At 63.0% G+C, this 24,625-nt stretch overlaps 2 protein-coding genes across 4 annotated transcripts in view; both read right to left on the bottom strand.

Moving 5' to 3' along the window:
• Window positions 1–15,818, bottom strand: part of Arid3a (AT-rich interaction domain 3A) — a 28,329-nt gene extending 12,511 nt beyond the window's left edge. Inside the window, exons 1-3 of one of the 3 annotated variants that reach the window (XM_046444388.2) lie at window positions 15,641–15,818; window positions 11,875–12,505; window positions 10,816–11,137 (exon numbers count right to left, since the gene is read on the bottom strand). In XM_046444388.2, coding sequence (XP_046300344.1) covers window positions 10,816–11,137; window positions 11,875–12,257 — 705 coding nt within the window. In that variant the 5' untranslated portion in view covers window positions 12,258–12,505; window positions 15,641–15,818. Of the gene's footprint in view, window positions 1–10,815; window positions 11,138–11,874; window positions 12,506–15,320; window positions 15,430–15,482; window positions 15,578–15,640 lie in introns of those variants that run through there. The other 2 variants (XM_046444387.2, XM_046444389.2) reach the window with 2 other exon arrangements.
• A 4,096-nt stretch (window positions 15,819–19,914) lies between these two features.
• Window positions 19,915–22,754, bottom strand: Kiss1r (KISS1 receptor; the record flags this gene model as incomplete). Its single annotated transcript, XM_046443778.2, is given in 6 exon segments — window positions 19,915–19,925; window positions 19,928–20,348; window positions 20,483–20,715; window positions 21,003–21,138; window positions 21,489–21,613; window positions 22,292–22,754. Coding segments are annotated over 6 exon segments (1,170 nt in total), but the record flags the coding sequence as incomplete, so codon positions are not given.
• Between the last annotated feature and the right edge of the window lie 1,871 nt (window positions 22,755–24,625).

Below are 24,625 nucleotides of genomic sequence, written 5' to 3' on the forward strand. Positions count from 1 at the left end.
CAGGTGTGGCCTGGAGGACAGGCAGGGGAGACAGCCCTGGCCCAGAAAGCAGGAAGGTCCTGCTCAGGTCACTTAAGTTCTTGGCCTGGCTGACCACCCCCTCAGCCACCTCACAGTGGGCAGAGGTGGGGCTCAGCTGTTGCAGGAGGGGCCTCCAGGGAGTCCCAGGCTCAGACCTGGCTCGGAAGCCCCCAGCCCCCTGGCCCCCTGGCCCCCAGGCCCGGGGTGCAGAAGGAAAGTCCCAGGACAGACCCCTGAGACTCGCAGAAAACCCACAAAGTGACCGAGGCTAGTGCAGGGCCGGCAACCTGAGGTCGCCCAGCAGAATGGCGCCAAATCAGTCCCCAGTGGGGCCCCACCTGGGCAGCTGTGCCAGTTCCCAGCCTCCAAGGGGCCTGGGCGGCTCTAAAGGAGGGGGCAGGCTGTAAAGAATCGGCAGACCGCAGGGCCACCACAGAACCTTTGCCCCCCCCCCCCCCCCCCGCAGTATCTGCTCAGCCCCCCTGCCGTTCCCCGAAGGCTCCAAAGTCCATGGGGCCCTGCCTTGGGGGCAAGGCCTTGGCCAGGAGGGTGGACCCCAGGAATGAGGACATTCAGGCAGGGCCTGCTCTAGCCCCAGGGGCTGATCCCCTTCAGCCACCAGAATCAGGAAAAACCAAGCAGCAGCCCAAATGTCCCAGGTCAGAGCTCCCAGGAGGACGGCTTGCAAATGTCCAGGGTGGGAGGCCTGGGGAGGAGGCCGGGCCGTGGGAGAGGGGGGATCTTTAACAAGGTGCCTTTCACACCGTTCCGCGTGGCTGACGAGAAAGCAAAGACCGCTTCCCACGCAGGGCAGAGAATGGCTGAAAATGCTCAGAGAAAACGTGGACCAGGTCAGATCTGACTCAGCTGCCCCCACCTGGCCATGCTCAGGTACCCGGACAGCGTCAGGACCAGGACCCCAGGGCAGGCAGGAAGCTCCGCAGACCCAGGGGACACTGAGCACAGCAGAGAAGCTGGGGGCTGGGCCTCACTTCTTAGAATAAACGTGCTGATGTGAAACCCACCAGACCAGACCCCCGTCCACGGGGCCTCCGCCAGGCGGCCTTCCCTGCACCCAGCTCCCGCGCGAGGGGGCCTTCCCCGACCCCAGGCCAGGACGCCATGGCAGACAGTTTCATGGGACCTTCTTTCTCCCTCTGCCTTCCCCACCTGCCCACCCACCCAGACGGGAGCCGCGAAGCCAGCCGCGGGGTTTGTGGGTGCCAGCCAGCCCTGGCTTGCAGCAGGTGCCCACCAGAGAGGAAGGAGAGGGAGCCCCCACCTTTCCCAGCACCCAGTCTAGGTTGGCAGTGCAGCCCCTCCACCGTGGCCACCTGACCTGGGCACCTGGTGCAAGGGCGAGGCCCCGGGCAGCCCACACCACAGTGGGAGGGACGTCAGGCCCACACCCTGGTGCCCACGTTACCTCAGGGAAACTGAGGCAGGAGTCCCTGGTGTCTGGCCACCGGGTTGAGGGATGTGGCCAGGGGACACCCCTCGAGGAATGAATGGCTGGGGGGCGGACGCGTGGGGGGCGGGGCAGGCCCTGCAGCCCCTCCTGCCTGTCCCTGGGTTTACCGTGGAGGGTCAGGTCCATGAGATCAAGGGACGGAAGCTGGCACTGTGGTCTCCGGGTCCCTACAGCGCAGGCCGGGAGTCCAGCCTGCAGGCCCAGCCGGGACCTGGGGATTTCAAGTCTGAGGGTTTCTCCCCATTTTGGAAACTCCCAGGAGGGGGCAGGGACCAGTGAGGGCCATCGGCCGCAGTGACTGCTGGCCGCAGGGCTGGGCCAGGAGGGCCACAAACTGCCTCTCTGCAGTCTCTTCAGAGCACTTCTGCGTGTTGGGGCTGACACTGGGGACACAAGGTGTCCACGGCAGACCAGGTGCCCATGAAGGAGCCCAGGCCGCAGGGGGACGCAGAGATCAAACAGGCTGTGGGGAACTGACGGCCAGGCTGCGGGTCTGCAGAGAAGCCGGACATCGAGGAAGGGGGCCGGCTGTGCTGGGTTCAGAACAGCAGGGGGGACCTCGGGCCGGCCGCCCTCTCCGGCTCTGCCTGGCCACAGGTCTGCCTCTGGATGCACCTGACCAGCAGGGGCTTCCCCGCCCAGCGTGGGCCAAGGGCCCTTTCGCTTCCCGTCAGCTCTGCACCCAGCGCGGCCTCCTCGGGCTTGCAGGAAATTGGGGAAGTGATTCTGGGCAGGGCAGAAACATCTGGCTGCCCGCCACCCCCACCCCCACGGGCCCGAGGCCCCCGTGAACACACAGGGCGCCCCACCCACCAGGCAGATATTAATAGTGCTCCTGAAATGACCGTGCCACCTGACACATGGAGACGGCGCTTCCAGGGGCTCCTCTGGGTTTCTGGGTCACAAGATCCGGGGGAGTGCACCGAGCCCAGCCGCTTCTTTCTTTCCTGGTCATCAGGAGCCACCCTGGAACCTCAGACTCCTCATCTGTGAAGGGCCAGAGGGTGCACCTGGGGCACCCAGGTGGGAGACAGGGACACATGAGAGCACTAAACGCTCTGGAGGGTTTGGCTCAAGGAAGATGGGTGGGTGGAGGCCGAGGTGGCCAGCCCACTCCACAGCCAGAGATGCTGAGGCCCACGCAGTGGCACCTGGATGGCAGGGCAGACACTTCTAGGAAGACTGTGCCGAGGAGGAGGGTATTATCCCCTGGGTAGCACACAGTGACGCCCAAAGCTGGTGGCCCGGGAAGCCCCCGCCCCTGAGCAGCCCTGGGCTGAGGGCTCCCTTCTGTAGGTGCAGTCACAGAGGCACCACGAGATCCGAGCCCCTGGCTTCCTGGTGGGGCTCGGGAACAGACGCCCCGGTGCCCGGTGCCCACTCACGCAGCAGTTTCATGCTTCAAGGAGGGAGAGACCAACCCAGAACCCCTCTTCCAAGCTGCTTCCGGGACACACTGCATAGGGGTCCCGGGCCCCCAGACCTGTCGCCGACCCACATACCTCGGGCTCCCCCAGCTGTGGGGACCTTCCCCGGGCCCGTCTCCCCACAGAAACGGAGCCCAGAGCTTCTGTAGGGTCCAACATTCTGTTCACATGTGTGAGGCCCGGGCTCCCACCTAGCGGCCCAGAGAACCCTGACCCGAAGAGCGCGCCCACTTCCCTCCAACGACCCGCACAGCCCCAGAAGGCCCCAGAAGGCCCCAGAAGGGTCCGCCTGGTGGTCGGTGAGTCCTGAACGTCTGTCAGAATCACAGCGGCTCCCAGTCCCTGCCCCCCCGCCACTAGTCACGTCCCCATGACAGGTACGAGGCTGACCCAGGACGGGCAGGCCCAGCAGCCCTCGAGGCGTGGCCTGGGCCAGGGGCTCCTCCACCAGATCCCAACTCAGGGGAGCTGCCCAGGGCGCAGCCAGCACCCAGCCCCCCGCCCGGACCCCGGGGCCACAACGTCACAGGGAAGGCAGAGGACAGGAACAAGGTACAGTGGTCACTGGGCAGGGGCTGACGCCCAGCTGCCTGGCCCTTCTGTACCGGAGCTAAAGCTGGGGCAGACGATTGGAAAGTGGCAGTTACCCAGAGTGACAGTGACACCGTGACAGTGGCCGGCAGGCCTCCCAGCGCCATCCCATTTTACAGACGGGGAGGACTTGAGTCCTCGAAGGAGGACATGATGGCCAGGGGCCTGGGGCTGGGGCAGCACTGGGACTGGTGACCTCAGCCGGGCTTCTCCGCCCCCTTCCTGTCACTGGGCACCAGGATGGGCTGGAGGGGGAAGGGGAGGGACAGCCAAGTGCCCAGGCAGGGCCCTTGGAAGGGCAGGGAGACTGTGTGCCACCCACCGGCAGAGCCACCTGCCTGAGAAAATGGCAGTGTGGAAGGACTGTGGTGACGTGGGACCTGGGAGGCCTTGGGCAGCCGCCCAGTCTCCAGCCGCCGCCAGGGAACCCGGGACCCAGCCTGAGACTCGAGAGGGCTCGCGGCTGGCCGTGAGGGAAGGCCCAGGGCCAGGCAGAGTAGACCAGGGTGGCCAGGCCCAGGGCGGGGGGGTGGGGTGGGAGGTGCCCAGAAGCCCAGCAGCCCAGCAGACTCGCAACCGAACAGGCCTGGGGGGAGGCTGGGCGCCACACCATGGCCACAGGGCCACAGATGGCCCGTCCAGAGACTCCAGGCATAGCACGTGGGCACTCAGACAAACAGGACCACGCCCGTCCACCCAGACACAGGCACACCCTGGGAGATAATGGCCGGAGACAGTCCCGCCCTCTGCCTGGCTGACACGGCCCTGCAGAGGCTGGCCCTCTGGCCTGGCTTGTTCGCAGACATGTCCCCACTGTCCCCAGCCAGAGCCGGCACACAGCCAGTGCTCCAAATCGCTTGTGGAAGGATGAGGCTGAGACACACGTGGGCACCGACACAGCACCCAGCAGCTCCGCCCTAGCCCTCTGCAGCACACTGGCAGAGGGGGTCCCTGTCCCTAACCAACCCCAACAAGGGCCCGAGAGGCCTCCGGCGGCCTGTGGCCTGGAGGTGTGCCGAGCCCCCACACACTCACCCCAGGGCCAGGCTCCCTGAGCATCTGGGGCGTGCAAGGCCCTCTAAATTTCTGTGTGACAAGTGACCAAAACCCGGAGCTTGAAACCCCAGAGCTGTCCTTTCCCCATCCCGGGGGGCAGTGTCCAGTCCTGCCGAGTGTGGGCCGCCGCCCCCCCCCAGGGAACCTGCTTCCTGCATCCCCGAGCGTCAGGGACCCAGGGACCCTGGCTGGTTGGCCACGTCACCCCGTCTGCTCCGTGGTCCCTGTAAGCTGCCACGGCACCAGGCCACCCTGCGCCTGCATCTTAACGTGCACATCTACAGACAGCCTGTCTCCCGAGGAGGCCCATTCTAAGGTTTTGGGAGGACGTGGGGGGTGGGGCTGGTCACCCAGGACACGAGGGCCTAAGTGTGGCCACTCTGCTGGGCCTGGCCTGCAAGGGCAGTGGGAGGTGCCAGCCCCACCTGCTCCCTGCCATCCCTCTGAGCCCCACAGACCCGGGCCCAGCCCTGTATACGGGGCCAGGCCGCGGCCCTGCGCCAGACCTTCAATGGTCAGAGATTAGTTACCGTTTAACCCTGTGACCCCCATTGTCCTGTGGCCGTGCACAGCCCAGCAAGTGAAGAAGGGGCGGGCCGCCCCCTGCCCCGTGTGCCCACCCACCAGGCCGGCACCCGCCCTGCCCCCCGGAGAAGCGGGCAGCTAGATGGGGCCTGGCCAAGGCCTCCCCAGCCATGGGTGGGGTCGCTGGGCAGCTGCAGAGGTTCAGGGCCCCCCTCGCAGCCCAGCGTCTGCTCCAGGCGGCTTCTGGGGCCATGTGGCTTGGAACCGAGAGTCAGAGAATCTAGGGGCTGGACAGTTTCAGAGGAGGGCCCCGTGGGGGGGGGCAAACCTGGCCCAGCCGGACACCCCACATGGGCAGGAGATAGGCTATCAGGCCCCTGTGTGACGCCCGTTTCTCAGGCCAAACGCTGGTCGGGCACACCAGGGGCACGTGAGCACACGGACACCCAGACATGGGCACCAAGGCCGGAGCTACGCCAGGTGGCCACAGAGGTCTACACCCTCTGAGTGGGCACCGCCATGACCCAAGGAGACAGGCGCACGCTAAGGACCTGGCACACGCAGAGACATGTGCCCGAGACCCGCAGAGCCAGCACGTTTGGGGTGGGGTGGGAAGGCCTGGGGAGGCTCCGGCTGCCCACCACATCCACTGCCCGCTGGGCACCGCTCCCTCGGTGCCCGCGTGTGTTATTAGAAAGCGTGGGGTGGGTGGGGCCAGGCGCTTGGCAGCAGCCACACAACAGGGAGCCAGGCCTCGGCAGTGACCCTGCGGCGGTGACCCAGTGGCCGGGTGGTGGCTCAGGGGCAGATAAGGTGCTTCCGGCTGAGTCAGTGCGGTTCCCAGGGCTGGCACGGGCCAGGGCACTGTGCCAGGGGCTGGTGGGCGGGCATCCTCCCTGTGCCCGCCACAGCCCAGCTGGCCCTGTGCCAGCAGCCACAGCAGCTTTGATGAGGCAGACGCTGCCCGCCGAGGGGCTCCCTGACACCTGACCTGCCGGTCTCCCGGGCTGGCCCAGCCTGCGGGAAGCTGCGCCCGGTTCTCACCAGTTCCTGCCTAGCCCCCGGTGCCCAGCGCCCAGGCCTCTGCCTCAGCCAGCCTTCCCTGCCGCTGCTGACCACGGACTCCAAGGAGGCTCCACGCGCCTCCCTCCCGAGGGCGGACCCCGCCCAGGAGCCCCGTCCCACTCTTTCCCAATTTTCCCGTTTTCCCAGGGCCTTACCCACCTCTCGTCCAGCCACTGGCCCCAGAATCAGGCCCTGCCCTCCAACACCCTATCCTCCACCCCAGCCCTGGCCCCAGGCTGTGTCCAGCTCTGGCTCCTTCAAGCCCCAGGTCACCTGTCCACCTGCCTCCCGGCTCTGCCCCACCCAGCCCTGTAACTCTGCTGAGCAGAGAGAGGCTCCCGCAGTCCCGTAGGACGGCGATTGGCAGGGCAGCAGGCCCCTGTGCTGGCCCAGCCCCACAGGAGGAAATCCACCACAGCCAGCAGCCTGGGACCTAAGGGGCAGAAGCAGGCTCAGCATGGCCAGAGGCTGCTGCCCCAGGGCCCGCCTCAGACACAGGCTGGAGTCCAGGCGAGACGGCAGCAGAGGCCCAGGAGGTCAGAGCCTCAAGCCTCCACGGGAACGTTCCATTTTCCCCTTGAAGAATGCTGTTGGGGGCTGGGGATGTGGCTCAGCTGGTCGAGGGCTCGCCTCGCGCGCACAGACCCTGGCTCGATCCCCAGCACCATCAAAAAGACAAAGAAAAGAAAATGCTATTGGGTGTTCTTCTGGGACCAAAAGTCGACCTCACAAACGTACCAACGAAGTAGGACAGTGCCTCTCCTGTCATCTGAGCGAGTCCGGAGGCTGAGGCAGGAGGATCACAAAACGAAATAAAGGGGGTTGGGATGCGCTCAGTGCCCGGCACTGATGAGCGTGCGCTCTGCCTCACATGCACAACCTCTAGACGGCCGGATGCCAGGCGGGACCCTCGGGGCTACCTCTTGCTGTGGTCACAGTCACAGCCTTCACTCCTAGCTGCCGCAGCCTGTGACTGAGCCAAGACCCGTGAGGGCAACAGAGGACAGGTCACGGGACACCAGGGTGCCACAGCCAAGGCCCCAGACTCTCAGGGCTGGGCCCACCTGGCCCGTCCAGCTTTCAGCTCCACGGGGTGTCTGGTGCCGGGTCCTGAGGTCTGAACGTGAGGGTGACGCTGACCTCTGCCTGGCTCATGGCCTCTTGTCAGGTGAGGGAAACCAAGCTCATGGCTGGTCTCTCCTCTGAACCCCAGGCGCTCTCGGCCCCCCGCCCTGCCAACCCTGGAGCCACCTGCTGGGGCCTGGGACGTGCACCCTCCCGGCGTGGCTGCAGACGTGGTCTCCTCATCCATGGTCTCATGTAGCCCCTGTCCTCGGCAGAGCAGGGACTCGGCTCACTACCCACGGGTCAGTGCTGGGCACAGTACTGGCCTTACTGAGTCTGTGTGGATGGAAAACAGGGAAGAACCCGACGTACCACACAGATCAAAGCCACAGTGAGCACGGGGCGGGGCTCAGCGGTAGAGCTCGCCTAACACGTGCGAGGCCCTGGGTTCGATCCTCAGCACCTCATAAAGATTGATAAAATAAAGGCCTTGAGAAAAAGAAGAATTAACAAACAAACAAAAAAACACGGCGAGATGCCACGCGACCCCGCCAGGGCAGCTAGAACCCTCTCTGTAAATCAAAAACGCTGACGGCGGTGCAGGTGAGGCCCGGAGCCTCACTTGGGGCTGGGGAGGTGGCCTCCCCTCACTGCCCTCCCCACCGTAGACAGAACTGCCCCCACACCCAGCAACTTGACGCCGGCACACACCCAAGAGAAACAGACACAGGCGTCCATCACCAAGCCAGGGCAGGTCAGCTTGAGGGCACTGGGCGAAGGCCACAGCCCGTCCACCCGGAGCATCCTTGGCCAGGGCAGGAGCAAGGGAACAGTGGAACGTGGACGGACCTGAGGACCTCACGCTCGGTGAGCACCAGACACACAAGGCCCCTGTGGGACCCAGTGACAGGAGGGTCCAGAGATGGACGTGGACCCACGGTGCAGGGCTGGGGCAGGATGGTGACATTGGGGACAGCAGCTAAGGGTACAAGGCCCATTTTGGGGCGATGGAGCGGCACACGGAGGAGTGAGTTGTGTCTCTCTGGAAATCAAATCCCAACAAAGCTGCGTCAGTTTCCCTGTTTTTGGAATCGATTCAGCCTCCGCCGGAGTTGCTGGGACTCACGGTTCAAACCTTGAAGTGGCTAAAGATCTGGAACCAAGGTCTGCCCGTGTAAAATGGCCACCCGGGTGACCGGAGGCCACCCAACATGCGTCCAATGCCAAGGGGCTGAGATCCTCATCTCAGTCTGTGACGCAGCCCAATCCGCCGAAGCTCCGGCCAGCCAGACTCCCTCAGGGCACGTCACCGGGCTGTGGCAGCCAGGCTCCCCGTTTTCAAGGAACCGCCCTCCCCCACCTGGCCGCCCCCCAGACCACAGGCCCGGGCAGACCAGCAGCTGTCGAGGATCTGCAGGCAGAGTCTGCCCCAGGCCCTGCCAAGACCCAGAGGAAGCAGCAGACCGGTGCCAAGCGGCGGCCAGCCGGCCAGGGCTGCCACGTGCCAGGAAGGGAGTGGGGCGGACGCCAGAGTCAACACGGCCGGCGGGGCCCAACATCTGTTGGGCCAGCGGGGCCTGGGCTGCTGTGGACACGAGCTGTGCAGGTGCCCAGCGGCCGGGCAGGAGGCTGCACCAGCCCCTGGGCCTGCCACAGACGGGCGGAGGCTGAGGTCCCAGGACTGCAGGGCCGGCCCGGTGTGCCCAACACCCTCCAGTTCCATCTCCCACAGAAGCCAGCCAGGTTGGCACCTCACCCCTCACACGCCACGCTCGGCCTCTGCCTGGGACCTCTTCTGTGCACGCCCAGCTCCTCGTGTCCCCCGGCTCAGGCCAAGCGTCACCTCCTGAGGGGCCAACGATGCCAGGAGCAGTCCCACACCCCCTGCCACCTGGGTGCCCACAGACTTGTCCCGAGCACCTCCACCCTGAACACTGTCCCCGAGGACAGTCCCCGGGTACCTGCCATGTAGCAGGCGTCCAATAAGCCCGTGGGCCTGAGATGCTGAGGGGCCTCCCCGTCAGGCCTCGGGGTCCCCTTAGCAGCTTTCTGCTGCGGGAGGCACCTTTGACCCAGACTGGGTTGTCCCGCAGACAAGCTAGACCACGGCCCTGGTGGTCAGCCTCCGCTCCCAGCTCACCGAGGGCTCTGGGATCAGGGAACGCCCCCTTCGGCACGGAGCCTGGGGCCATCTGGGTGGTGTGCAGGGGTCCAAAGGGCCCTGTGGACATTGGACCCGTGGGCCGACGGGCCGTCCCGCAGCGTGACCTTGAGGGGTGGAGGTGCCTGACCAGGGGCCGGGCCCAGAGACCGGAGAGCCTCCCTCAGTGCTCAGCAGAGGACCCCTGCCCTGGGGAGGCACTGCTCAGGGAGGGGCACCTCAGGGGCCAGCTGAACTCCTGGTCCCAGGGCACAGTGTCTCGGGGATACCCCAAAACCCTGAGGGCCCCCTGAGCAGATACCAGGCGGGGTGGGGCCTGGTCACACCCAAGAAGAGTGACTTCTACCAGGACCAAGAGCCTGGGGGCAAGGACACCCCACCCAGTGAGAAGGTGGGGGCAGGTCAGTACCTTCCCGTGCTGCCAACCCCAGGCGCCTTGGAGCTCTGTCCCTCACCCAGCCACCACGGAGGTCTCTGCTCATCGGCCAGCTTCCTGACCACTGAACCTGCCCCTGGGGGCTCTCCTGCCATGCTCACAGTGGGCATGGCCAGGAGCCGACCCCCCCCCAGGCCCCTCGTGCCTCCTGAGGCCTCCAGGGCAGGCAGCCTGGTGCTGGGAGGGTGAGGTCACCTCCTGTGGTGGCCCCTACTTGGAGCCCAGGGTTTGGGTTCCACTGGACGCACCCGGAGGTCAGGGCAAGGCCCAGCTGGCCAAGGGCCGGAATGCAAGCCCAGCCGGCAGCCGGGCCGCCATCTGGTTTCCATCTGCCCAGCCCAGTGTGGCCCAACTTCAAAGGACCCCTGCAGGCCACTTCCTCTGGCCCAGTCGCCTGGCCTGCAGGAAGGGCCAGGGCCGTCCCTGCTTCCTCCACCCCTCGCAGGGCCCAGGAAGCTTCTCTGGCATCCATAAGAGCCCCTGTCCGCTCAGCCCCAGGCCTGACTGTCCACCACGGTCATGGCACGTGTTGGCTCCTGCTGCCTTGGCAGGCACCCAGGGCAGCCAATAGGGACCCTCAGCCACCTCTTGGGCAGGCTATCAGTCTCCCGCCACCACAGCCAGGGCAACCCCCCAGCCAGCTCTCGAGAGATGGACTCCCCACCACACACCCACCGTCCGGGTCACCCAGCCCCACGGCTACACCCCAATGCCCCCTGACAACAGAGGCTGCCAGCCTCGACCAGCTGCCCACCCTGCCCATGCTGGGCCCCCAGGGGCGTGTCTGTCGGGAAAAGTGGAGTTTGCAGAGCTCCCAGACAGCTCCCCACATCTGGTGCCCACGTCCACTGCACTGGCCCAACCACCTGGCCACGCAGAGAAATCTGGGTGGTGGCACCCACCGGATCCTCAGAGCGCAGGGGGCCTGACCATGGTGTCACGGCCAACCCGAAGGCCCGTGGCACCCCCCACACCCGCACTTAGCCGCAGAGCCCACCTGCTTGAACTGCTCCTCGTAGGTCCAGTCCCCGGGGTCTGGCGGCTGCGGCTGGGGCCCTAGGTGGGCGGCCCCTCCAGGGTGGGCTGGGCCAGGCCCCTGCCGCTCAGGGCCGCCTAGTGCCCTGGGAGCACCCTCCCCACGGAAGGCCTGGGCTGGCTGGGCCTTGCGTGGAAACAGACCGGCAGAGCCCGGGCCCAGGGGACCTGGGGGGCCCAGCCCCTCCTCCTCCTCATCCCCCTCATCCTCATAGTCGTCCTCGTCCTCGTCCTCGTCAGCCAGGTCTTCCTCCAGCTCTTCCTCCTCCTCCCACTTCGGCTTCCTGGGGGGCACAGGGCACAGGTCAGAGAGCAGGACGTGGCTCCTTCCCTCCGCCCAACCTTGTCTCCCCCCTGAAAATGGGAGGGAAGGCCCCTGCCCATAGGGCCTGCACAGTCTGCGGGCGCCCAGGATGCCCACGAAGTTCCCAACTCCAGGAGAACCTGAGCGGCCCTGCCCGGGGCCTTGGCAAAGGCTGCTCCTTCTGCTGGGCCTGCCTGACCCTGGCGCTCCCCCTGCCTGGGGAGCCCAAGTCCTCCTGCCCAAGGCTGGCCCTGGCACCCGCCTGCCTTCCCGCATCCCTGGCATGGCCTGGCACCATCTCCTCTGCCCATTGTAAGGACCCCAGAACACTGTGGGCTCCCTGAGACCAACAGGGTCTCAGAGACACCTCCCTGCCAGGAGTGGGCCCTGTGGAGACCCGGGCAGTGTGTTCCACACAGGCCAGCCTGGCTGCAGATTTTATCTGCCTCATGGCTGAGATGCTCCAGCCACACCCAGGCCCTCAGTCACACTGGACACGCGTCCAGTGTCCAGCTCCAGGTGTGACAGCGACCCCCACACTGAGGGTGCACACCGCCAGGGTCTGCTGCCCAGGAGGACAGTGGTCGCTCCTTCAAGCCTGCCCCCCCAGCACAGGCATGTGCTCAACAACCGCCCCCCTCAATGACGGAACCCCAGGGTGCCCTCCCTGCAGGGAGTGAGGCTCAGGGATGACACCCGCCGCCGGACACCACTCACAGGTCTTCATCGGAGCCTAAGTCCTCCAAGTGTGTGGCATCTTCAGTGTGTCTGGAGCCTTCCCCGCCTTGCCCAGGCAGGGCTGGTGAGCCCGGAGCCCCCTCCTGGGCCGAGTCCTCATCCTCTGAGCCTGGGGGCCCGTCCTCAGAGCCCCCAGGGCTGGGTGGATGTCCCAGGCCTGCTGCAGCAGCCCGCATGGCAGCCAGTGCGGCCATCTGTGCCCGCTGCATATGGGCATTCTCAGGTTCTCTGTCCTCATCGAGGGGGGCCCGAGCCCGGGGTCCAGTGGGGGGCTCGGGCAGCGGCTGCTGCCGGGCCTCCAGCTCCTGGCGGGCCCGCTGCTGCCGCTGCAACAGGGTCTCCATCACCGCCTGCAGCTTCATGGCCCTGCGGGCCAGGCCGCCACCACGCCGGGCACCAGGGGTGGGTGGCGGGGGTGGCCCCGGTGGGGAGGGGGCCCGGCCACACTGCAGCGTGGGGGCCTCGGGGGAGCCGGGACAGTGCAGGGTGGCGGGGGGAGGGGGCGGGGGCCGCCGGCTCAGGCTGAAGGCTGGTGGGGCATGCCAGTGGTGGGTTGGGGGGTCCCGGGTGCCAAGGCTGGCGAGCGGCTCATTCACGGGTGTTCAGAAACCTGGGGGTGATCGAGACAGGGGGTGAGACTGTGTCTGAGCTCCTCTGGCCCCATTCACCCACACCGGACTCCAGGGGTCTCAGGGGCCCCTCCTGTCCCAGCCACAAGAAACACACTGTCCCCACTGTGTCCGCCTGGAGACCCGGGTTATTGCTTCATAAGCAGAGCAGAGGGGACTAGGCCTTCCTGGCCTCTGATTGGCTATAACCAGCTCCAGACCCCAGAGTCCAGGCAGGTTCTGGGTTCTGGTTCTGAGTTCCAGGTGCTGCCCACGTCCAGAGGGGCCCCAGCATCCCGGTTCTCAGATTAACAGAGACAACAGCTGGCCCAGATGGAGTGCTGCCGTCCAGCAGCCCAGCCAAGCCTCCCACGCCTGCTCCCACGGCCTCCCCATCAGCACCCCAGCCCCTCCACCTGAGAACACTGTGGCAACAGTGCCCAGCTCACTCGCTACCCTCACGTGGGCAGAAGTGGGGCCACCCAGGTGCCAGAGGAGGAGCCAGGAGTTCTGTGTGACAAATGAGGGGAGCAGAGGCTCAGCAACGCTGTGCCGCAGGACACCAAGCACAGGATCTGGACCTGTGTCCAGGTGACATCAGAGCCTTCCCTGGTGCCATGCTCTCTGCAGGGGGAAGGGGTCTGAAGTTCCCAGTCCCTGGAGGCCCCAAGTGGGGCAAATGTCCCAGAATGCCACACACCTGCCCAGCTCCCCTCCCAGGGGTCCCGTTGCCCCTCCACCAACTCTTAATTGTGAGGGCTCCTGCAGGGATGTCCCAGAACCTGGCAGTGGTGAGCACCAGGACCCAGGTCCCACCTTGGGCCCTCACCCACCAGGCCACACCCCACCCGCCCAAGCCTCCAATAAAACACCAGGCAGAACCCAACAGGCCCTGATGGCGCATCACTGGGACAGGGCGGGGACAGAGCTCCAACCTCCTTTCAGGATGGGGTACAGAAGGCACAGCTCTACACCCAGCTCAGGGGCAGGTGGGCCCAGGGGTGAGGCCCGGGCAGCCCCCAGGCCAACAGGGGTCCCAGCAGCTGGTGCATCTGGTGAGCTGCTACCACCCAGGGAACTCCTCAGTCACCAGGAGTCCAGCACCCCTCCTCGGGCATCCTTTACTCAGACCCCTGGGATCCCGGGAGAGGGGTAAAAAGGCCAAGGGGGAAGGGTCCATGGAAAAGGGAACGGCCACATCTCCAAAGGGCCAAGATATCCCTGTCAGTCCCTTGAGGGCAGGGGTCCAGGTCACAAGGACCTTCTCAGAGGCCATGGCACTGGAGAGTGACTATCAGAGCCTGGTCCTCCAGAGGCAGCAAATGCAGCACCCCCCCCCTACCCCCAGGGCTGCTGGCCATCCCCACCTGACCCAAGAAGTGCTGAGGGGACATTTCTGGCACTGACTGGTCTGGTCCCTAACCCTTCCCCCACCCTCCACAACTTCAAGATGAGCCCCTCCCCACGGAAATGCTCCAGGCAACGCCCCTCTGGGGGGGGGGGCAGAAGGAAGAGGCCAGAGGAAGCCACTCCTCCCCATCACCCCCCCCCCTGCAGGCCTCCTGGGTTTAATGACCCTTCCGGGTCCTCCATGGGTGGGGGAGGGGATCAGGACGGGCCTCCAGGCTGGGGCTTGAGGAGGGGGCAGGTGGGAACCCCGGAGTGCCCCTGAGCCAGGCCTGGGTCCCCTGATGCGCTCCATTAACCCTACCCGGATGACGCCCACCCCTGCAGACCTCTCCCCCAGGAGTCCTTTGTCCTCGGCCCCCACCCCCACTTTATGACAGGCCCAGGGACAGACATTCCTAGACGGGGATGGGGTGCAGGGTGGTCGCAGGGATCTGGTAGGGTGGGGGCGGGGATCAACCAGGGACCACACCCTCCCCCCATGCGTCGGGAGAGAGGTCACCAGCTCCGCGGGGCCTTGCAAAACACGGTTATTTAAAGAGTTGTGCAAGGCTGGGGCCCGCGGGTGGCGAAAGGGGCCCCTCAGTCTGCAGAAGGAAGAGAAGGGGGAGGGGAGGGCAGAGAGTTGGGGAGGGGGCTGAGAAAGTGGGGAGGGGGGCCGGAGGAAGTGAAAAAAGAAAAACCAAAGACGACTACAAAAACCTCGTCCGGATTTCAAAGGCTTCTTGGAAAGCGACCGATTTGCATGGGGGGGGGGGAGTGGGTACGCTTGCGGCCCGAGCGGCTAAAAACGGAAGATATTTGACAAACCCGCCGCCGGCCGGCGCGAACGTTGGAGTTGACACACGCGCGCCCCGCGCTTCCTGCGCCCGCTTTTGTGTCTGGGGTGCGCTGTAACTCGGGAGAGGGCTCTTCCCTAGGACCCCTGCCAGAGACCCAGGGACCCGGACCGAGAGCACTCCGGGGCACAGGGCCCCTATCTGCATTGGAGTGGACACTATAAGTAAACGTACTAGGCTGGACAGGGTCGCCGGGAACTCTCAGGATTCGTGAATACACACCGGTTTCGAGTAAGAAAAATGAAATAAAACCCCAGAGCGCAGCCCCCTGCGCGCGCGCGCGCGCGCGGAGCCCATTTCCTTCCGCCAGGTCCAGGGGAGCGCGCACTCACGACCCTCAATTGCCCCGCACACCCCGGTTTGGACAAGAGCATGAATTTCACCCACTTTATACGGAGTGAGGTCTCCTAGTCCGACGCAGGGGCAAACGCCCAAACCGAGACCAACAAGGGTCGCCTGCCCAGTCCTAGACCCTCACCGCACCTCTGCCTAACTTTGGGAACCCCTCCTAAGCTTCCACCGCGCACTACGCGCAGCCGGAGGCCGGAACCCGCGCTGCAAAAGGCCTTACCGCGCGGGGCAGTTTGGGGGGCGCATGCCCGCGGCCCGGCGTCCGGCCTGCCTGGCCCCGCCCGGCCCCGCCTGGCCTCCCTGGCCTCCCCGGCCTCCCGGGCGCCGGTGCGCACTGCTGGCTCCCGGCCGCCCGCGGGGCTAGTGCCGCGCGCCTACTCACCGACTCTCCAGCAGCATCCGTGTCTACACCCCCATCCGCCCGGATTGGTACGAGGCTCCCGGCGCGCGGCCGGCCCCCCGCCCCGCCCCTCCCCCACCCGGCTCTCACCGCCCCGCAGACAAATCACCGGGTGACAAATCGCTCTCAGATGCAAATACCTCGCCGGTGATTCAGCGCCGGCCCGGGACGCGGGAGGGGTCTCTCGAGGCCCTCTCCCCCTTCCCCGGACGCCCCCCCGCCCTCCGCGCTCAGTCCTTCAACTCACAACTAGCCTGGGGGGGGGCGGTTGGGGAGGGGGAGAGAGTGGACGGAAATTTTCTGGTCTCGGCCCCTTTAAATGATAATAAATAATAAAAGGGAAGGGGAACAGAGCCACGGGACGCCCCGCCCCCTGCCTAGGGACAGTGGGCAAAGTGCGCGTCGCGGCCCCGAGCGCAGAGGGCTCTCAGGGCGAGGCGGGGCTCTGAGAGCGACTGAGGTGGAGGGAAGGGGTTGGGCTCGGCTCCAGCCCCGGGTGTGCTGTAGCGGGGGGACCCCAAACCACCCGAGTCCGCGAGCTTTCCTGGCAATGGGCATGGACCTACCCGCCCCGGAGTTGCACCTTCGCCCCTTAGGCTGAGCCGTCGGCGACCGTAACCTCACCCCCGAGCGTCGGTTTCCAAGTCTGCGTGCGAAACGGGGTTTGAGACCCGGGAAGGAGCGGGCTGCGGTGACCCGGACCAGAGTCGAGACCTGCGGGGTCGCACGGAGGGCGCCCGCCCGCGGGCCACCTGGCCCGGAGGCGGGACGCGAGGTCCTGGAGCTGCGAGCAGCGATCCCGTGCGCCCCGCCGCAGGCCTCGGAGCCCAGCCGGCAGCTGGCCGGGACCCGCACCTGGGGATCGGCGCCCTTCCCCTCCCGGCTCGGGCGGGGCCCGTGGCCAGGCGCTCGCCCTGCCGGCCGGGCCCCACCGAACTGCGCCCCGGCCCGGCCCGGGTAGGGCGAGCGCTGTGCCGGAGAGGGCAGCGGGAAACCCTCCCGGGAAGGGCGCGAGCCGCCCCCGCGTCGCAGTTTCTCCCCCTGTAGGAACCCCGGTTAAGTCAGCCCGCTGCTGTCGACTTGAGGGTTGCTCCAAAGGAGGAGGCAGCATGGGGGGTTGGTTACCCGAAGGTCAGGAGGGGAAGCTGCTTCCCCCAGCTGGGTGCAGCATCCCCAGGCTAGGGGCCGGGAGGGCGAGGGGCTGCAGCAGCCACAGCTGCCTGCTGGGAGGGGGCTCCTATTTTTAGCCCGGGAGGGAGCTGGGAATTTACACCCAGACTTGCTGGCTCCCGTGTATCCTGGGATGCCCGGTGATGGGGGAGGGGGACCTGGCAGCCAAGGGAGAGTGTGAATTTAGGTCAATGCCAGCCATGAAGTGGGTACCCCAGCCCTACGAGGTTTGGACAGACCATTTCCTGGAGCCCCTATGAGTCTGGGGACACCCCCCAAAGCTTTAGCCTGATACCCACCCAATCCTGGTCACTTATCCTATTCTCACTCTCTATTTAGGGGTGGATCTTACAAATTCACCCAGGCCTGGTTCTCAAGCTTCTCCAAGTTAAACCAAAAGTGCCCACCTCCCCACATGTATTCCTTCTCAAGCATGTGTGCACCTCTGTGCCTGTGCCCTGGCCCCTGCCTGGCCTGGCCTGCCCTTCCCCAGAGGGCCCCTTGGCCTGTGTCCTGGGTTCATATTGGTGTCCTCCTCAGGTTCCCTCTCTGGCCTCTCTTCACACCCCCACCATGCCTCAGATCTTCATTGAAGCCTTTTCTATTTTGAAATAGCTATTTATTTAACCCCTGTATCTGGCTTCCAGGAGGGCCCTCAAGTCCTGAGGACTAAGATGTCAGATGAAGTTGGTTAAATGTTACCTCTCTGGCTTGCTTTCCCCCAGGGCTTTCAGTGTGTGTCTGCACAGGGGACTCCAAAATAATCATTTTTAAAATCTGAAGGAGACTGTTGGCCCTCACCTCAAAGCGCGACCCTCCATTGCCATCCATACATATTTGAATACTGAATTTATTGACATTAGGCAGAGAAGCCAGGGTCCACAAAATGTATGCTTATTTATTTACTTTTATAAAAAATATCTTTGAATCATCAATAGATATTTGTTTTATTCGTTTATATGTGATGCTGAGAATGGAACCCAGTGCCTCGCACCTGCTAGGCAAGTGCTCTGCCCCTACACTACAAACCCAGCCCACTATTTACTTTTATTTAATAAGCAGGCCTTAGGGATGTGGCTCATTGGGAGAATACTTGCTGCCCATGGCTCTGGGTTCAATGCCCAGCACAGTTAAAAAGTCAAAAAGGAAATACCCCAGAACATAATAATGTAGGCTACATTAATAATGAATCCAGCCCGAAATGTTTTCAACATCTTTTCACGGACGGGACCCTCAAAACAAGTGCCTAGGACATGAGAAATGCATGATGTGACTGTGTTTGTCCCTTTTCACAGCGGGTACATTTCCTGCTGGGGGTCCGGGTTGGGTGCGAATGAGCGACCCCTGGGCGTCCAGCGATCATTTGTGGGGTGAAAAGAGCGAGATGGATTCGTGAGACACGCGCGCCACTACCTGGGCGCCGGCGGGGCTGCTGCCTTCTGGGCGTGGCTAATATCTACTGGGCGAGGCTTCGTACGAGAGGGTGGAGCCCTGCCGGGGGCCGCTAGGTGGCGCCGTCTTACCTTAGAAAATGGGATTCCCAGGTTGGACTTGGGGAAACTGAGGCCCACAAACCATTTCTCCTCTACTTTTCTTTTGCTTTATTTTTGTAGTACTGGCAATGGAACCCAGGTCCTTGAACATGCTAGGCCAGTGCTCTATCACTAAGGTACATCACCAGCTCTTCATTTTGAGACAGAGTCTTCCTAATTTGCTGGAATTTGTGATCCCCATCCCTTCTCTTCCTGGTTACTGGGATGACAGTATGTATCACCACCATGGCTTTTTAAAACTTTTTTATTTTGAGAGAATTATAAATTCACATGCATTCCTAAGACATCATGCAGCGAGATCTAGTGTAAGCTTACCAAGCCTTCCTAGTAACATCTGGCAAAACTATAATCCAGTATCACATTATGACATTGACATCAATATAATCCACTGTCTTATTCAGATTTTCCATTTTACAAGGGTGTATGTGTGACTCTGTAAAGATTTATCACCCATTTATCCCCTGTCAAGTTCAGGGTTCTTCACCCCACCCACCCCCACCCCTGCGATCATCCCTGACCCCTGATGGCCATTTCCCATTGTTCTGTCCTTTCAAGAGTATTAGATCATGGAATCCTGCATCTTGTGTGCTTGGAGTATGCTTTCTTCACTCAGCGCTCTGTTCATGGAGATCCAGCCTGTGGTGCCCATGTCAGCACTTTCCTTGACCTGTGGCCTCTGTGTGAACAAGGCACTGTTTGCATACAGGCCACTCATTGGAGGGCATCCGACTGTTTCCAGTTTGGGGCTCTCACAAATAAAACTATGAGGATTGGAGGACCCACTTCTGTGTGGACTTGGGTCTTGTTTCTCTGTGATGGGTACCTGAGCTCCCTGCTGGTGTGTGCACCTGTGTTTATTCTCACAGGAAGTTCCTGCAGCTCCCTGTGCACATACCACAACACACTTGGTGTTCAGGCCTACTGTGTACTGGGTCTTGGAGACACAGTGGGAAGCAGGTCACACAGGAACCCCAGTGGGTTCAGCCCAAGAGGATCAGACCCAGAGTGGCATCAGCACTGATTAAGCCTAGGGGGTGCACCTGACCCAAAATGAATTATTTTGGGAGGCCTGGAGCCCTGAGGGTGCTTGTTCTGCAGGGTGACTGAGCTCTGCAGCTCCCACAAGGAACCAGGGCTCTCCCTGCCTTTTTGAGTGGGAGTTGTGGGGCTCCTGAATTGACAATCCTGGTTTCCTTCCAGAAGTTTCTGCCAAAGAAGCCTGCCATGCAGGGAGGAGGCCCAAGCAGCCAGATGAGGAGTACTTACCCCTGGTCTGCCAGAAGACCAAGCACCCCCGAGCTTCCAGGTCTGGCCCAGAGTCTTCCGCTGAGCCTATTTCACATGTTTCCAAGATGCACACTGTTTTCACATTTTAACATCACTAAAGTTGAATGGCTCTTACATGTCACAGTCAGCCACATGATAGTGTGTGAAAACATCTGACCCTTTCTGGAAAGATGGAGAAACTACCACTGTTAGCACATCCTCAGTTGCAGGAATAACAAGCCACAGTTGGAGTATCACAGGCAGTCCTATGGGAAGGTAACAACATTTTCACTGATTATCTGGGATGATGATAAAAATATTAATAATAGAATATTCGCTGCTGCTGAAGCACGCCCTGCTCCAGAGGGGCCACGCGGATCCCAGGGAGTGAATGCAGTGGCTCAGAGAGGAGCAGTGTGCTCCCCTAGTATGCACAGCCCCTCCCTGCTGCCCCACTGCTCCTGGGTTTTGGCGTCCTGGTGGGTGCCGGGCGTGCAGCCAAGCAGTGCAGCTCCATGTTGGGGACCTGGAGATCCGAGGGTACAGGCCCACGGGGCCCGCGTTGGCGTTGAGGTGCACAAGGGCACACGCGTCGGAAGGCCTGTCGGAAGTGGGAACCCAGGAACGCGTAGAGCACCGGGTTCAGCGCTGAGTTGCTGTAGGACATGCAGTGTGCCCAGATCTTGAGCGCGTAGGCGGCATAGCTGCGAGGGTGCCAGGCGCCCGTGGGGCCCAGCGCCTGCAGCACCAGAAATAACTGGATGGGACCCCAGCAAGCAGCGAAGAGCAGAACCACCGCAGCCACCAGCCTGGAGACCTTGGCGCGCACAGCTCCCGCCCGCTCAGCCAGCAGCTGCCCCTGAGGGCGGGGAGCTGGTTAGAGGAAAGGACTGGGCTAACCCCTCAGAGATCCCCCACCCGACCTCCTGGGTTCAAGTTCCCGCAGCTCGCCTCGGGCCTCGGGCACCGCCGCCACCCAGCTCCATCGCGCACCTGCAGGGTGCCATCGGTGGGCGCTGGTCGCACGGCGGCCCGGCCCAGGTGGCGCAGCATGGCCCCGTAGCAGGCGCAGGTAGCGAGCAGCGGCAATAGGTAGAGAGCAAGCAGATTGTAGAGTGCAAAGGCGCGCTCAAGAGTGCGGCTGGGAAAGGCCTCGCTGCAGTAGGTGCGTGGTCCCGGCGACAGGCGATGCAGGGCGAGCACCGGCGCAGATACTGCCGCAGAGCCTGTACCACAGGCGGGGAAGAAGATCCAGCCCCTGGGAGGAGGGGCGCGGCGGCTCGGGCTCCCGCCCCTTTTCCCCAGGTGTCTTCGGGTGTTGCATTCACTGAAGGCCTACTAAGGGCCGCTGGAGCCTTCCATACCCTGGGTGTCCCTCTTTCAGGTAGACCCGGTGGGCTCGCATTTCAGATGCCCAACAGAGGCCCAGAGGGGGAAGGAGGGTCCAGGATAACCAGGCATGCATACATTCCCCCCACCCCCCGCCCCTGCTCGCACCCCTTATGGCACTCACCCACCCAGATGCTGAGGCTCACGACCAGGGCCAGGCGAGGCGTGCGCCGATGGAGGGCACGCAGCGGGAAGACGGTCACGTACCAGCGGTCCACGCTCATAGCGGTCAGAGTGGCGCAAGTGGCCTGCACAGAGACCTGGAAAAGCCGGGAGTCAGGCATGTGCCCTAACCTTCGGTCCTGCCTGTCTCCCCACATGAGTGGGAACTAGAAGAGGAGACCCGGAGAAGCCGACGGGGGAGTGAGGGAGCCACTGGGGAGTTGCCTGATAACCCAAGTCTGAACCCCGATGGTGGGGAAAACCGCCAGGGAGCTGCAGAGGCCGGCGGCCATACCCGTACCACTTGTTCCTCCACCCCGCGACTCCAGGACCTCCTCCTGCTGTTCCGCTGCACCCCTCCGCGCCCAGGCCCGCTCACTCCCACTCACCCGGGCGCACTGCGGTCCGCCCACCTCCCGTGGTTGCGCAAACCCTCCACCCGGAGCACCTGCTGAATGTAGTTGACGAACTTGCACATGAAGTCGCCCAGGACCCAGGCCGGCAGCGGGTAGAGCAGGGCCGTGAAGGGCACGCAGCACAGCAAGAAAGTCACATCGGTGGCTGCCAGGTTGGCTGCGGGCCAGGGAGGAGTGGACACTAGTCTCAGCTTCTTGACTCAGTCCCTGGCCCCCAACCTTATCCCAGGACCCCCCCCCCCACATCGTTATCTGGAGACATTGGGGTGCTCTCCGTTCCCAGAACGGGCCGCGTGGTCATTCTGGCGTGAAACATTCTGCTCTCCTCCGAGCAGGCCTTTGCCCCTGTTTCCTAGTCTCCAGACTGGAGACAGGGGTGTACCCCCAAAGCCACCACAGTAGGAACCCTGGGCACACACCTGTGCCAGGTAGTGCACCCCATCTCACAGTGCACGAAGGGAGACTCAGAAAACCACTGAGGAGAGGTCGCGAACAGACCCCAGGCTCAGCCCCTTCCCCCGCTCCTCCTTTACTTTGGAAAGACACCAGGCAGTGGAACAATGTGACTTCCGCCAGCGACAAGGCTCTCTCCGAGATCACCGCTCAACGCCCCCTTTAATTTCTCAGCCACGGGGGAGTTGCAATTCTGGAGTTTGTTCAGCAAGCTTAAAGTTCAGGGACCCAAGGGAAAGGACGCCAGGGAGGTGGGGTCCCTGCAGGAAGAAGCTGGGTCTGTAACGGACCCAACGCGCCTCTGGGGGCGCCCTGGCCACTCGGCCCTAACAGCGAGCGACCTGGGGACCTGTGGGCAGGCACCGAGCGGCGCCACACTCACCGATGTAGAAGTTAGTCACCGTACGCATCTGCTTGTGGCGGCAGATTACGTAGATGACCAACGAGTTCCCGACCAGGCCAAGCAACATCAGTGCAGCAAAGAAGAGCGGCACGAGCCAGGCGTCCAGGAGCCACGGCGCAGGGGCCAGGCCGTCTGAGGTGTTGACACCGCAGCCGGGGCAGCCCGACGTATTGGCCGGCGCCCACCACGATTCATTGGGCCCCGACGTAGCCGCGACGCTCATGCCTCACGGTCCTCTTCCTCTCCACCGCCCGCGGGGGTTGTGTCCCGCGACTGCCGCGCGGACCCTCCTCTCGATTGGCGGCCTGCGGGGTGCGCGCGCGCGGAATCCGGAATCCGGGAAGGGTCTCGGCTGGAGGCGCTAGTGCTAGTGGGCGGCTCCGCTGGGCTCGCCGGCTCCTGTGTTCGCAGCGCAGCTGCCGCACGTTTATACCCTGCACCCCCCACTTTGTCCCCGCCTTCGCTCCTCTCCTGCAGCCGCCTGTCTCCTTGCTCGTTCCACTGCGTGCGCGCCCACCATCCACCCGCGCAGCAGCCTTCCCCTGTGCCCTCCTGCCCGCGCACCGCCAGGGCTAGAGCGCTGGAGGGATGGGCTGAAGCATTGTGTTGGCGGTGGAAAGGAGGAAAGGAGGCTGCGTGGAGGCTGAAGGACCGACCTCACCCGCAGGTAGACTCACCACCAGAGGGACTGGGGCTCCAGGAACCTGGGCCAAGCTGAGTGTGACCCAGCTTTCAGGAGAAGCCTGGATGAGGGTGAGAGGGTTTGTCCACAGGAGACTAGGAGCCACGGAAGTTTTGGGGCAGGTGAGGGATATGCCAGATCTGGCTGGTTTCTGATGTTGCAAATCTGATCTTACTGAGTGTCTTCTCCCACCCATCTGGCAGCAGTTGCCTAAGAGCTGCTGGGACTTTGGTGTGCTTTTCCAATGGCAACAGGAAACAGGTGGAGGGCACTTTACAAAGGCAGCAACCATGACCCCAAATCCCACAAATGTCCACAGAAATTTACCCAGGCCTCCATCAATGTCTTGGGTTCTGGGATGTTCCAGCTACCATAGAGACCAAAATGGGCAAAGCTCAATAGCTAGTTCTTGCACAGTGTGCATGATCCCCAGTACCCACAGGGAAGACCCACAAGGGGAGCAGAGAATAAATGTGTGGCTCATAAGTGCATCAAATATCTCCAGAAAGCTGAGCCTTGTGGATAACAGATGCTTCCCTGTTTCACCCTGTTATGCCTTTAAAAATTATTTTTAACTAGGTGTAGTGCTGTTCACCTGCAATCCCAGCTACGCAGGAGGCCAAGGCACAAGTTTGAGGTCAATTTAGTAAACCCTGTCTTGAAAAGATTGTGTGTGTGTAGGTGTGTGTGTGTGTGTGTGTGTGTGCGAGAGAGAGAGAGAGAGAGAGAGAGAGAGAGAGAGAGAGAGAGAGAGAGAGAGAGAATGCAGGCTGGGAATGGTCCAGGGCCTCATACATGCTAGGCAAACACTCTAACACTGAGGTACATCCCCGGCCCTCAAAAACAAAAACTTTAAAAAAGGGCTGGGAGTAGAGGTCATAGGTCAGTCGTAGAGCTACATCTCTGGGTTCAATCCTGAGTACCACACAAAAAATTATTCTTGATGATGGCTTGAAAAATCAGAAAAGGAAGTGCAATTCCTTTGAGGCAAAAATGAGGGACGGGTTAGGATGAGGGGCTGAAGATACTAGGTGGTTGTGGGGGCCTGTTTGGGGAAAGCTGGCCTGGGAATGGTCCACCAGGGGACGGGTGGCTGGTGATTCTGGAGTGTGGCAGCTCCTGCACCGACTTTGGGGGTCAGGGAGCTGGTTGTTTGGGGGCCGGGGAAGGTTGAGGAGGTACAGGACAGGTGTCCTGGGAGCAAGACCCCTCCTTCACATACATTTATTGAGCAGCTTCCTCCTAGGAAATCCACCTTCTGGTGCCTGCCCCCTCCCAGTCCCTCCCCCTGGCGCCACCAGTTCTTTGGCCTGTTTCCACATTGATCTCCAGGAGGTCTCAGAGTATGTGCTCTGTGAGACTTTTAGCAGATTCTCCTTTTATTCTTATTCCCCCTAGCTCTTTGTTAAAGCCATCAGGCCTTTGTCCCACCCCATGTCCCCCTGGGCAGGCCCTGCCAGGTCACATCCTAACAAGGTCCTCTGCTCCCTGTCCGTCTTAAGGCCTGGAAGAGGGACTCCAGGCTCTACAGCCATTGTCACCGTACCCTTACTCTCTCCCAGGGCTCCCTACGACCTCGGGACAAAAACCCAACAGACCCATCATCACAGGGTACGTGGCGCCCCTCCCCC

This window comes from Marmota monax, unplaced genomic scaffold (genome assembly GCF_021218885.2).
Source record: "Marmota monax isolate L192 unplaced genomic scaffold, Marmota_monax_Labrador192_F-V1.1 WCK01_AAM20220418_F8-fsc00102, whole genome shotgun sequence".
Classification (NCBI taxonomy): domain Eukaryota; kingdom Metazoa; phylum Chordata; class Mammalia; order Rodentia; family Sciuridae; genus Marmota; species Marmota monax.